At 31.1% G+C, this 15,414-nt stretch overlaps 1 protein-coding gene across 2 annotated transcripts in view; it reads right to left on the reverse strand.

Moving 5' to 3' along the window:
* Positions 1-15,414, reverse strand: part of Rme-8 (receptor mediated endocytosis 8) — a 196,094-nt gene that overhangs the window by 103,258 nt on the left and 77,422 nt on the right. Inside the window, exons 18-22 of one of the 2 annotated variants that reach the window (XM_085813925.1) lie at positions 13,036-13,233; positions 12,451-12,546; positions 5,637-5,750; positions 5,434-5,463; positions 2,113-2,244 (exon numbers count right to left, since the gene is read on the reverse strand). In XM_085813925.1, the coding sequence (XP_085670051.1) occupies positions 2,113-2,244; positions 5,434-5,463; positions 5,637-5,750; positions 12,451-12,546; positions 13,036-13,233 (570 nt within the window). The remainder of the gene's footprint in view (positions 1-2,112; positions 2,245-5,433; positions 5,464-5,636; positions 5,751-12,450; positions 12,547-13,035; positions 13,234-15,414) is intronic. The other variant, XM_085813926.1, reaches the window with a different exon arrangement.

A 15,414-nucleotide genomic window follows, 5' to 3' on the forward strand; every position in this document is an offset into this window, starting at 1 on the left:
AGCAAGGAATATTTTACTTTGAATCAGTACAGCATAGCTGATATAACCATTTTCAACAATACATTCTTTTAATTAAACAAGGTGTCATTACCTTATTTTTACTTTGGTTATGTTAGTTTACTAGTTTTGTTATTTCAATAGCTCATAATAAATAATGGTTCAGTTATTAGCAGATTCTGTCTTATTCAAATACGGTCTGATTACATATGGTATATGGAAAGGAGGCAGGTTGTTTCTTGCCAGCACAAACTCTTCTTGTAGCATATTATTACTATTTTTTATTGTTTCGTCCTACAGTTTAATATCACATGCAGTGCTCTTGATTTTTTTATATTTATGCGTTATGATGTCACGTATCATTCCACACAAATTCATAAAATTATAATTCATAATTTCTGATAAATTTGTGATTTCATGTATGTGATAATTTCGGACATTAATGTATATGGACATCATTTCTGAAATCAAAGAACTCCCATGAGAATGATTTGTCATAGTCTAGATAGCTATAAATTTAAAGTATTTTTAATTGCATCTATTACATATATTATTAAGAAGGAATATAATCTCATCTTGTATAGTAATTACAGACTGACTAATTTGAAAAATAAATTAAAGATCTTATGCTTAATCAAATAACAATACTCTAAGACTGCTGAAGATGTTTTGAATGCTAATATGCCTATTATAAATTGCAAACATTCAAACACAAGGTTATAAATTCAAAACATGAATTTCCTCTAAACCAGGCATCGGCAAACTTTTTTGGCTTAGGGTCAAAATCAAATAAAATATATGTATTAAGATGAAGTTTTGGGTCAGTGATATTTTCATTTAAAAGCAGTCTTTTTTGGTGAATAATAAATTTTGTTGGGAAGATATTTATAATATGCTTTAAACTTTAAACATAATTTAAAATAATAATTCTAAAAATAAAATTTATTTTTATAATACTTTTACTCATTTTTATAATAATTTATTTATTTTTGGTGAATAATAAATTTTGTTGACAAAATATTTATAATATGCTTTAAACATTAAAATTATAATTTTAAGTATTATAAAAATAAACATAACTGAATGAATTTTATTTTTCTCTTCAATATCAATGGCTCCTCTCATACTGAACTTCTGATGTCGATTTAATTAAGTCGAGCTTATAGTTAATTGTTTTCAGAAAAATTCAAGAATCTAAATTTTCAGTAGTTGTGCTTCATTTGGTGTTATTTAAAACAAACTTCATGTGTGAAAATATTTATTCGCATTTAGAAGTTGAATCGAATGTGGCAAAAGGGCAAAGCAAATTTTTAGGAATTATGAATTACAGATCAATGTTGCCAATCTTATCATTTTGTCCTTCAAATTATTCAAATTATGTTACAAGTTTTTATTTTTAAAAATAAAAATGCGTATTCATTAATGTAACTTTGTAATCAAACAATATTATTATTATTAGTAGTAGTATTTATTTTTGGTTTATTTTTTTACGTACTCTTCAAGTATGCATTTCATATTTATGTTTTAGAATTTATTTTTGTATATTATACTTATTTTTGGAACTCAAGTGGATCCCTTGAAATTATGAATATATCACTCGTTGATCCATGGGTCATAGGTTGTCGAGACCTGCTTTAAACCTAGTACATTCACCAGAATCTAACATCTGTCATCAATGATTCAAATTGTATAAAACAAAATTTTATAAAAATTAAAAGCATTTAATACCTCACTTAATAATTCTTTTGATCTGTTAATATATATCTAGTTTTACAAATACTGTTAAAAGTTCTAGCCTCGTTTCTTAATTATTTACTTTATTTTTAGTTAAATGACAATTCTGACCCATAGCACAGAATATTTTTATGCCTTGAAAAAGAATAACTCTGTAACAATCTCTCTTGGGAAGAGAAATGGTTTTGCAATAAAACCAATTTCAATTTTAGATCAAATTTTGGCAAATTTCAGCCATGGATTCATATTAGTTTTTAAATGAAACTGCCATTTCATTTTCCAGTATTACAAATTTTATTAATAAAATTCTTCAGACTAAATATAAGAAAACCAAATGGAAGAACTAAGCAATGAACAAAACAAAAATAAATTTATACATACTCTATAATTCCATATTAAATCAGGTTTGGTGTGATCTTGATTAAACTGATAATAAAACATCGGCCAATTAGCTTCATTTTTTACTCTTTCCCTTCGTTTGCGAAGAACTATTGGACGTTGTTGTACTTTATCCTATAAAGATATACAAATTATTAATTTACTCTTACAACTCCCAAACATATCTTCAGATTCATATGATCGCTATTAAAAAATCCTTTTTCTTTTTAAATTATTTGCTAAAAGAAGGATTATTTCAATCACAATTTAAGGAAATTTTCCATTTTAAAATACCAAATTATTAATTTTACTATGCTATTATTTATTATGTTATTTTATTAATAGATTATTAATTTTATTATTACATAAATTTTATTATGGTGTTTAAAATTTTTTTTAAAAATTGTTTTGTTTAAATTTCAGAATCAAAATATTCGAAAACCAGCAAAATGAAATGCAAAGACAGTTTTGTGAAGATGCAAAATCATACAGGTTCCATGAGTTTCTAGAATTGCTCCTATAATTTTTCTCACAATGTAATTCAGCAAATCTTAAAGAAATTTATATGGCCCCTATCAAGAAGTCATTTTATTTATATAAATACTCGTTAAAAATATCCTTATTGAAATTACAAAAAACAAAAACAAAAATGAGCCTCTGCAGTTTAAAGCAACACACAATTGCATATATAATTTAATTATGTAGGGCTTTTGAAAAAACTGTATGTTAAAAGATGCAAAACATCTAAAACATGATAAAATACTTATGTAATTTTATTCTGAAAATTTTCTGGATATTTTTGCTTATTTATTTTCTTCCCTTTTTCTATAGGTTCATTTACTCCAATAACAAATTAATGTTGTTACCAGTTTCTAAACCACATTTTAAAGTATGTGTTAATTTTTTAATATCTTCATCAACATCCATTTGAAGAAAGAATTTCTTTTTTGCTTTATGTAATCATTTCCCCCCCTAACAGTTTTCCTCTTTACTTTCACGTTGAACTAAAAAAAAAATTGTTATAAAAAGCTGCATGCATCTAGAACATGCAGAACAAGTAGCTAATCTTACTTCTTTATTAATTTCAATATTGTGAATAACTCCAGAAAACTTTATGAAATGGTTTAGATGTATCAAATAAATCTTTTAAACTGTCGATTTTCAATATTTTTACTAGAAGAGAAAATCCTTTCTGCTGATGCCTATTCATATATGACAAGGAAAGAATCATTTTTGCAGTTTTCCATACATTTGAATAGGAAAAAAATCACAAAAATAAAACATAAGATAAAGAAAATAAAGTTGTATTAGGAGAAAGACATATGGCATCAAATGATACATTATATTTGTGTTTAAAATTATTTCAAAAAAATCTCTGACTCTGATTGCACAAAAGTTTGATTTTAATTAACATAATGGCTATGATTAATGTTTTGATGCACTTTTTTTTAACAATATTCGCCATATAATTGCCTAACGTAATTTTTAAGTTACCTTGTTTAAAAATATTCAGCCTGTTTATTTTCTGCAGTAAATTACCTATTTGACTAAAGCTTTCTACCACTATGTAAGAAGAGGGAAGAGTTAACAGTGTTGGTGTTGTTTCTCTAACAACTTTTACTTTGGAACTTTTCTCTTAGATGACTTCCAAAACTTAGAATACCCATGTGTTTTATATTAGACTTGCACTTAAACATCTCCTTTAAAGCACTCAGCTCTTATTGCATCATAATATCAAGATCAAATATATTGAAGATCAGCGAGATTCTAAAAGGCATGCAGGCACATTAAAATTTTCTATGTCTTGGAAGTAAACATCAAAATCCTTTTTTATATTTGTCAAGCAGACTATATATAATAATACATCTTCTGAAGAAGTTGTGAGTTTTTCACATTTTTTTTTTACTGTTTTTTCTTATATTCCTGCACTTTTCTTCATTCATACTGCACTTATTGCATAAAAAAATTCATATATTAAAAAATATGAATTTAAAAAATATGCTAAATAATTTTTGTACATTTTTTTCTTATACTTAAGTTTATAAGGTCTTTCTTACTGCATGATATAACTTTGGGTGTAATATCAATAAACAATTAATTATTAATTTTATTAATAATTGTTAACCCAAAAGGGCAATTTGCCCAGAAGGGCTATTAATTTCATTTTGGCATTTTGTGTTGAGTCACTATAAATGGTGAACCACTTTTTAAATTGTTGCCACCAAATATTAGAGCCCTGTATTATATTTAAAGAATTAAATAATGAAGAATCTGCATAAATGTATGTCCGTTTCTTGCACTATGATAAAACAACGGTACCTAGAGCCATCAAATTTTCAATAATGTACGTCTCCACCTGAATATGGGCATCAGGAAGACCAAATTTTGAATTTGTTTTATTATTTCATATTTTGTAAAGCATTTATGAGTTTTTGATTACAAAACTCAACGATTTGAAAGCTAGCAATGGCAACTTTGCATAATTTTTTTTTTTTTTTATCTCCAGCACGCGAGACTGAGTATCAGAAATTCTAAAGATATGCTCTTTTAAATATTTTGTGATATAGCTGTTGAATTGAATTTTATGGTTTAAGTGTGAAGAATATTATATTTAATAAATAAAGGTAACACACAAAACATTTTTAAAAAATGCCCCTTTGGGTGTAATATAAAATCTGAAAGATTTCAGAATTTTTTCAATAATGATCATGCTGATTAATTGCCAATGCATATTTGGCTATCAACACCTTTGATCATCAATGGCTGGCTCCCTTTAAAATTTTTTGAACCCCACCATGAACCTCTGATCTAGATCCTCCGGATACAAAATAAAAGTAACACATTCCAACATTTAAAATATATATATTGAGTAGAAGATCACTAATTATAAACTCAGCGGTTAATCTTCTACATATAATAGTTTTAGATATCTCGCTGAATTCTGATGATAAGTTATGGGGCTTTTCTTTATTCAGATTATTACTGCATAGTAAACATTTTATTGAATAGATTTCAGCTTTACAATGGATTATATACAAAATTAACTTCCCCCCACCACCACCTAATTCTACTCTAGTGCTGAAAATGTTCTAAATTTCTTTATTTGTATATGAATGTACACGGTTAGAATCATTGCTTAAAGAAATAAATCTTATAACTATTTTTTAACCACCCTCTATATACTGCAACGTTAAAAGAAAAAAATGAACATAAAAACTTAAGACACACAAACAAGAATTTCACAATTAGTTTCAGACTACAATATCCAAAGTGTACTGTTTAAAATTATATTTTTAAGCAAACTAAAATTTCAAATGTTCTTACCTCAGGAATACATGAATTTCCAATTATCAGCTTGCAAAGAAAATATATACTTTGACTAGCAAGCTCTTATTTATGGACAGAAGGTAGATTAAAAATTTCATATTTATATCTGATCAAATAAATTTAGTAATTTAAAGCACACCTAATTTATTACACATATTTTTGTAAAATCTAGCTGTCTATAATTAAAACAATACCCATACCTCTTTTTTTGGCATTCCAATTCTTGCACGCCAATGCTGCAAAACAAATTCTAAATGTTTTTCAAGGACCTGGATAGAAGGTGGTAATTTACGCCCAGTCTTTTGGCTTTGATCCTTGAAAAGATAAAATTCATTTAAAAAACAAAACTGCTACATATAAATACAGTTTAAAACTTTACAATATACAGGAATTGATTCATTATTTACCAAAGAATAATTTGCAAAGCTTAAAGAAATAATACTTAACTTTGCAAACAATTATCTCCCTCTAAATAACTATTGAAATATGCAATGCATAATGACATAAATTATTTAAGAAGCTCATGTACACATAAATCAAAACTTCTTAAATGAATTACACAGAACATTCAATTTAGAATATCCAGTAAAAAAACAGTAAATATATGTTAAGTGAAAGAAAACAACACAAATTTATGAGATATACTTTGGAAACAACATAGGAATTACTATATGTGCAATCCACAGTTTAAATCAGTAGTTCATTTTTAAATTGAACACTCTATATTGCAATGATAATTACTGCATCTTGATACCAGTTTTGGATACGAAGCTAATGGAAAAAATGATACAATCAATTGCTCAGTCATATTCCTTTGCAAGGAAATATTCTAATAAACAAAAGTTTATTCTTAGAAAATAAAAATTCATTAATAGAAATAGGGAAAAAAAGGGGGTGAAGAGAACACTCAAACTTATAAAATACAAGTTTAGTCTGTTCTTGACATAACAGTATTTACACTGCTCGCATTAAAAATTTGATTTATTTTGGATATAGCTGAAATAAAATCCTATAATATTCTTTCAATCCCAACAAGAAAAATAATGAATGCTAATTTAATACAATTATTTTACAACAAATTTTGGGCAATATACATCTTGCATATTACGAGGGTTGGAACTTTAATAGTGGCAACACAGCTGAAAAAACGCTACGCAACAAAACCAAAGAATATTGTGTATACCACATGTGAACTACATACCTACCTTACCTCTCAGCAAAAAGACTCGTCCTGCCTACCTCACGCGCATGCGGAGTGACGCGAAGAACGGATCCTTGTATTAGCTCGCGGTCTAAAGTTAGTGTTGTCAGGATGTTTTCAAAACAAGAACAACGATGTTGGATAAAAATTGAATATGCCAGAGGTCGTACAGCACGACAGTGTCATCAAGGGCTTCAAGAGGCTTGCGGGGAATCTGCATTGCCTTACAGAACCGTAGCAAGATGGGTGAAAGCATGCAATGAAGGATGCCAAAACGTGGCAGACATGCTGCGGCCAGGTCGTCCGAGTGTCAGCGATGCAGACGTGCAAGCTGTTGCCGCACTAATGGACAGTGATCGTCGCCAAACGATTCGTCAGCTGGCCGGACAAACAGGATTAGAGCATACGACTGTGCTGCACATTCTGAAGGAATGCCTGTCCAAGAAAAATTGCTTCACGATGGGTTCCACATCAATTGACGGACATGCAGAAATGGCTATGATATGATGCTGCCCGAACCCACCTGGAGTGCGAAGGAGATGCTTTTTTATGCCGTATCATTACGCTGGATGAGACTTGGGCCTGATCGTACCAGCCAGAACTGAAACGCCAATCAAATGAATGGCATCATCACGGGTCACCACGACGTTCGAAATTTCGTCAGAACCCCAGCAATGTGAAAGTTATGATGATTCTCGTGTACGACTGTGATGGTGTCATCCTAACGCATACCGTTCCCCCACAGGAGACCGTCACTGCACAGTATTACTGCTCATTTTTGGAGCACAATCTCCGACCAGCTTTGAGAAAAAAATGGCGACACTTTCTGCAGAACGCTCCTCTCATTTTGCATGACAATGCTCGGCCACATGCAGCGCAAGCTGTGACTGATTTGTTCAAGCGATGGGGCTGGGAAGTGCTTTACCATCTACCATACTCCTCAGATCTAAGCCCTTGTGACTATGACTTAATTCCTAAGATGAAGGAACCACTTCGTGGCACTCGCTTCCAAACTGTTCCCGAGATTCTTGAGGCAGCAGACCAGTCCATTCAAACTATCAACAAAACAGGCGCTGCTACAGCTATTCTGCGATTTCCACATCGCTGGAAACGGGTTGTACACAATGCTGGTGACTATATTGAAGGACTGTAAAACATCGTGACATGAATCACTTTTGTATTCCTTGTAAATAAATAGTTGCCACTATTAAAGTTCCAACCCTCGTAGATAATAACAATAATGACTAAAGTAAACTATTTTAATATCTCCAAACTCCTAAAAATCAAATATCATCCTCCTATGGTAAACAAGCTCTTCCAACCAACTCAAATCTCACTTTCACCATGTTGGAGGCTTTTCACAAACTGTGCAACAAACTGAGCTACACACATGAAGAAAAGTAAGCAGAGAAGGATGCTTCTCATGTAGAACTTTCTAAAATATACATATCTCAGAAATTAAAACAGCTAGTTAAATCGACGGAGTCAAACCTGAAACAACTGTTTATTGTTTAATAAATTATAATAAAATCTTCATCATAATTTTTAAAAAAGTGAAAGCTATCAATATGGGATGAACTAATATGACACTAAGTGATCACATACACATGAATAGCAGTGGATCAAAACTAATGCCAATATCACCCACATTACTAATCTGAATGAAATTAATGACAATGCATATTTGCATAAATGTGAATTTAAATTTTACACAAAAAGCATGCACTTCTTAAATCAGTTTAAGAAACATAGGGTCTGTTCCAAAACATTACGTAAATATTGCTAATTGTTGATTAACTCTGTAAAAACTGTTCCATTATAATTAAGTTCCATGTACACTTAATATTCTTCAAAACTGGATGTTTAAACACCAACATGAACACTCTAATACAGTTTCCATTGCTCAAAGCAGCACAGGTACAGGTTGAAGCAAGGCTGGCCCTTGAGCTTTTATATAGGCATACTAGGTATTGCTGGACTTTCTTAACTTCTAAGCTTCTATCCTGGATGCAATTCTAAGACAAAAATCCATGGCGGGCTTCCTAAAGGTCTCCCACTCCTCTTCGTTTACTACCAATTTTCCAAACATATTTCAGCTCACCGTGTATTTTGAGTATCCCCTTGGCACACAGATACTATACTTTTACAAACATCCATGCCTTTGTGATTCAAATCTAAGCCCTTTGGTATGGCAGTCAGTGTTACTAACCACTATTTTGTCTGAGCAGCATCTCATAGCAGCTCAGGTACAGATAGAAGTGGAAGGGATACCAGAATTTCATCAAAGGCTGTAAAGTCCTGCTGCACTAACTATGCAGTTCTGCTCCAATTTTCAGTAAGAACATCTCAAGGGAAGGTCTGAGTATCTCTCAAGAACCTCTCAAGAAGACTTTCAGCTTGCTGTATGGTTAGCATTCAGACAGGAGAATGAAATTCTTAGACTTTTTCAGGTTTTTCAGATGTGTTTTAAGAAGATTACAGTCTATCTGCGTAGTGCACACTAGCTGTGCTAAAAGGTAAATTAATTATGGTACCACTTGAAAACACAAAAATTTGCCAATTACACATGACTTATATATATGTAAGATATAGTAAAATAAGGTGGCTGCTTTATGAAATAATTAGCGACCTCAAAATTAACGATTCTAGATTTTAAGCTCTCCCCCTAAATTCCTCTGTTCCATCATCTGTTCCCCTAAATTCAAGATCTTTCTATGTTACATAACAACCTAAAATTAACAATCACAGTTTCAAGTACTTTCTGCATCTACTTAGCATAAATACTCTTTGCAAAACAACTACATTATTCCTTTCCCTAACCTCTGCTTTGCCAACATCACGCAGCTTTTCCTTGCTAAAACACCTACGTCATACTTTTTAAAAAAACAATGTACATAGAAATTATCATATTTCGTTATGATTGGATAAATGTCTACTAAGATGGTTCAATATGCATGAAATTAAAGACTACGAATTCTTCAAATTCATTTGTGTCAGCAGCATCTTTCCATCTTTCCACTTGACTATCTAAAGCTACTAAACATCCATCTACCTAACTGCACATCGAAAATACTGCACACATATATATGTATGTATGTATATATATATATTATAAAATCCCCAAAGCATTACTATTATAACTATAATAGAAGTTGTTTTTTCCACTGAAGGTTGAGATCAGATTCTGCCCAATCTGTATTAAAAAATGGCTTTTTTTGCAGACACTTTGCAGATAAACGAAAGGAAGAAATTTATTTAATGATATTTTAAAATAAATTCAGGTATTTTATATTTATTTAGTAGCATACATACGCAAAAAATGCGTGCATTAAATTTCGTGATGGTATGTCATCATACTGCCAGAATTAGTTTCAAGATTATGCCAAAGAAAATTTTCTGAAATTTGAAACAATTATTTACTAATAAATAAATAAATTTAAAGGAAAGAAACAACATTAAATGATATGAATTACATTAAAATAAATTTTAAGTTGAATTACAATAATCAACGATATTTTGGCAAATATTATATAATATTAAATAGTTAGCCTAGATGACCTATTACTATTTTTTTATTTTACTTCAAAATGACAAATAAGGCTTTTACTGAAAAGAAAAAAAAGGTGGTTTAAAAGATTTGACAGTAAAATCCTGGTATAAGCTACGGCTTTCGCACGATTTTGAAAACTGTCGCCAACACCAAATGGGCCAAAATGACCCATTTACAGCTTATCATAATATCACCAAATCCTGTGTGTACCGTACATGTAGGTTAGAACAGAATACATGAAGGATATTCTAACCTCCATGATACCATATACTATATAGGAATAAACTGATTTAGTTTTATATGAGAATGAGAAGATATTTTCTTATTTTCAACGCGTACTGCACATGTGCGTCCCTAAATTCTCGAGATTACTGGAAACCAAAGTAGTTAGAAACTTGCTTTGCCTTTCTAAAAGACAATCTGACTGGAGCTGCAAAAATTGGCTCTATGCCAGCTACCCAAATGATGCTCATGTGATACATAATTTGACAAGAAGGTGATCGCTTCTAACGTTGGTGCAAAACTTGCTTTTTCTGGGATCACCGTATGAAATTCCCCTGACTTTTCTAGATTTTGACTAAAATGTTTAAATTCCCTGATTTTTCCCATAACTTTTTTAGTCAATTTTTGAATTCCACTACATTTTTACGGTTTTCCCTGTAGCATGGAAACCCTGTTGCTATGTATTTCGAGTACTCTCTTGCCACACAGGAGCTACACATTTACAAACATCCATGCCTTCCCCGAGATTCAGACCCAGGCCCATCAGTGTCATTAACCACTATACTGGCTGGCCAGCTTTATAGCACGACAGGTGATGAAAGATGGGGACAACTGGTGGCTAACACAGTTAAACAAGTATAGACCCATCATCCCCCTCCATTTAGAAACAACAATAAAGGAGCCTCAACTGAGATAGAGAAAGAGATTACAGGAGTTTGAGAGGTATACAGTACATATTTACTAATAAGTTTGAGAATGAGGACATAACACAGGAACTTGATTTACAGGCATAGCTGCATATAATTAAGTAGTTGCAATTAACTCCTGCTCCATCGATGTTAAGACAAGGATGATGTTTATTATGCATTGCTGTCAAGAGGCAAGAAGTAATGTAATGCTCAAGAAGACCCTGAGATGCAAAAATCAGTTTATGAGATTGTGTGCCTATTATAACAAAATGGAAAAGGGTTATGGCCTCTTACAAAGGAATTTATATACATGCCTACCATTTTCAGTGTTATCACACACATTCTACCTCTGCTGTAATGCCAACTGATTATCTGCTTTTAAGGTGTGATTCAGGTGCTGCAAGTTGATATTGGAAAACTTCCACATTATTGGACACTTTCTTGGTAAATCGCCAAATTAATTTCCTATTTGCTCTGAATGAGCTTTCGTCCAGTGCAGTTTGAATTTTTTATTTCTTAGAAGCCTTTGTATGTTTATACCTGTGATGTATAACATGAATAATGTATTGCATATAATGTAGAGGATATTTGTAAATATTATTACATAATTCAGGTTGTTGTTTATAGTGCAGGTGAAAGCTTTTTCAAGTAGTGCTTTGGTTTGAAATATACTGTTATTTTTATTTAGGTGACCTTTCTAGTGATGAAGTCTCTTGGTCTTGACCAAAGTGCTGAACCTTGGTGATTGCAAGTTCTCGTTCCACTCATATTGTGAGTGGAATTGAGCCTGCTAGGAATCTGTAGAAGTTTCACGGTACACCCTGGGCGACAGTATGTTAGCCCTGAAATGTCAGCAAAATCTCATATCCATCTATAGTCAGCAGATTCTCATAGCCAAAAAGTCAGTGAGTCTCAATCTGAGATGCCTTGCAAAGCATGCTTTGCAACTGTTATAGAATTCAGAAAAATCAGAACGATTTATTCCATAATTCTGTTAGTTCGTGACAAATCTCCTCTTTTTTTCATGTTCATCAGTTAAAGATCTTGGGAAACAGTCTTGCAGAAACCCGTGATGCATGATAAAATATTTTTTTAATGGTACAATTCACATCTGTTCTCAGCAGGTCCATTAATGTATCTGCCATTCATCTCACACACAAATGCCAGATAACAGTCCAACACAAATATTATTTTAGCCAAGTTTTCAGAAATTCAATAAACATTTATGAAAAATCATTTTCTTTGGGAAGTCGGGATATAGTGGAAATCTTAGAAGTTAGTATAAAATAATTTCAGTATTTTTCAATATTTATTTGATCTAATTTTCCACTGTGAATCTGAAAGAAACTTACCACAGCAATCTGCAAATTATCTCGAATGTTTATATAATCAACAGATTTTTGAGGTACTTTTTCAGTTGAATCAAGATGGGCAAGCAGTCCAGTTGGCTAAAAGTAATAAAAATATCATTACACATGCTTAAATATTTTAATATATTCAATCACTGCAAATAAAACAGCACATACAAGGGGGGGGGAGGAGAAGAAAAGCAATGTGATAGCATTTAACTGTAACAGCAATTTCAGCATTTTAAGTCTAAATGTAGTGTGCTAAGCTTGTTATTCACACATTATGTAAGAAAGGAATATATAATGATTGATTTACATAAAAATTAATTTTCACTGTAAAACAATTATCTGTTTTTCATGCAAGAAAAAAAAATTGAAGTAACGTAAAATGGAAGTTGCTTTAATTCTGTGTTATTACAAATTCTGAAAACACAATAACATTTCATAATTATTCTCTGAACATGTGATTCAATTATACTGGCAAAACAATAACTTCACACATTTATAAATATTTTTGTGCGCAAATTTTTCTTTATACACTGAATTTTTCCCTATATGAAAATATCTTTCCATTGCATTTCTACTCACCAATATTCGCTTAAGCAGGCCCATTGCAGTTGGATGCCCAGTAATCCATAAACCAACTAAATGACGAGATAGTTGTTGCATAGTTAACAGACGAGTGTCAGTGCTATTTGTAAACATTGCTATATGCAAATGACGAGGTAATGCTCCTTCTGCTAATGACAGTTCTTGCATCTTTGCCGATATTTCAACATCCCCTTCCTAAATACAAAATCAATAACTTACACATCTTTTTCAATAAAAAAAAAAAAAAAAATAACAGATCTATTACATATCCAATTCTAAAAGAAAGTTTATGGTAACTAATTGAATATTATAACTAAACTGCTCATAAAGCTTTTAAAATTTAGATAATGAAGATTTTGATTAACAGATATTTTCCTTTTTTTAACATCTTTTTAGTGAAATATTTTTATAAGAACCAGAAATCTTAAACATATCCATAGGAATTTTTAAAAACAGATAAATTAGTTTGGGAATTTTTAAATGCTCAGATATATTTCTAAAATTCAACAGATAACCTCTTTGTTCTTTTTCTGCAATCAATAAATTATTTGCATCTCATAAAAATGTATGCAAAAGCCTAGTCTTTAGAAAAGTTTTTCTAACTTTTCAGAGATGAAAAAAATATAAAATATTTGTAGTAATCATAGAAATCTATAAAATAGTTAAAATAAAATATTGACTTTTATCTTAATGTGCTACTCATCAAAATAATTTTTAAAATATCAACAGAATACATATTCATAATACATTTAAAAAAATATCAGCAGACATAAAACTTACTGCTACTTATTAAAAAATTAATACAATCAATTTGCACAAAAGTGCTATTTAACATAAATTATCATGTTTGTCAGTTGAAAATATAACATTAAAATCATATTTATGGAAGTTTAAAATGACTTCCTATTTCTAATATGGTGTATAATTTACATGTGACAAAAATGAAAATCTCACATCTTGATTTCATAGAATTTACAAAACTGTTGACCAGGTACTGCGGAACTGCAAGCCACTCTTTTGACAATGCACTTTTCATATCCTGGAATATGTGAAAAGACCATTCGGTGCACTGCAATTCAGCTGCCTAAAAGCATTCCCAACATACACGGATTCACATCTGATGAGTAAGTTAGCCCACCCATGACTTCAGATTCCAAGTATTTTGACACTATTCCAAGTATTTTTGAAAAGAGATATGCTCGATGCAAACAAGCATTGTCATCCATAGCAAAAAATTTGGGCCTACACCATCACTAAATAGCTTCACATAGGTTTTCAAGACCTCATCCACATCTCTACAACTGATTACAATTTTTATCTGATAATGTAGCATCACTTCACCCTTTCTGGACTGCAGCCTGATCTAGCTTCTTGCTATGAAATGGAGCATTCAGCTTCCATGATATCTCGACAGGATGGCAGGTGCTTGATCACTAAGGTTAACTTTGCCAAAAAATTCGGCAAAAATATATTTTTCTTCAAATTTACTCAATTTTTTAATATACTTAAGAAAATGCAAATGCTTGGTGATTTATGGAATTAAATATGCATAAATTTTGCAGCTGTAATGACAATCAAAGAGGAATTTTAAATAAAACATTCAGCATTTGTTAAACAACAATTAAAATATTTAATGTAAAGCAACAGACCTACACAGGCACATCCACACATATATATACCTATTTACAATGAAATTTAAAATTTGTTTTCTGTGTGATATATTCAAATAATGCATCTTCTTCTCATTTTCTCTTTGTTTTTATTAACAATTAGGAATGAAAAATGCCTTTCTTGAAAGGAAAATGGCATCATAAATATCGCTTTTAGTTTGACATCTTAGTGAACAAAAAAAAAAAAAAAAACTAACATTCACACAAAAGAAAGAACACCCTATGCTACTTACAAAAAGAGGGAACTAAATAAAAACTGAACTTACGCGAGATATGCTTCCCTTAAAAAGCCACTCAAAAGAAACATAAAAAAATGCAAATGTGTTGACTCAGTATACCTGTTTATATTACTGAATCTTACTATCTACCTTTCAGAATCAAATGAAATAGTCCAAGGTCAAAGTTCAGGCATCATAATTCCCATTTATCTCAGTACCAAGAACATAGAGCACCTCTGTTTGAATTAAAAATATCTACATTTCAGTCCATGTGATTGTCACATATATGTCACAGCAGTCTAACCAAGGGCTAAACCTCTGAAATGCAGACGTCACACCTGCCATAGATGAACTGAATGCTACTGCGGTGTGTACAACACACCTGTACGGAAAGGATTAAATCCCACGAGTTCGGAATTATCAGACTTCTGCTGAATTTGAAATTAGTTCAGCACATTATCCAAAGAACTGTATTGATACTTACAGTA

The sequence above is a fragment of the Stegodyphus dumicola genome, chromosome 3 (genome assembly GCF_044657685.1).
Source record: "Stegodyphus dumicola isolate Sdum_Otavi_A_Nest chromosome 3, ASM4465768v1".
Lineage (NCBI taxonomy): Eukaryota > Metazoa > Arthropoda > Arachnida > Araneae > Eresidae > Stegodyphus > Stegodyphus dumicola.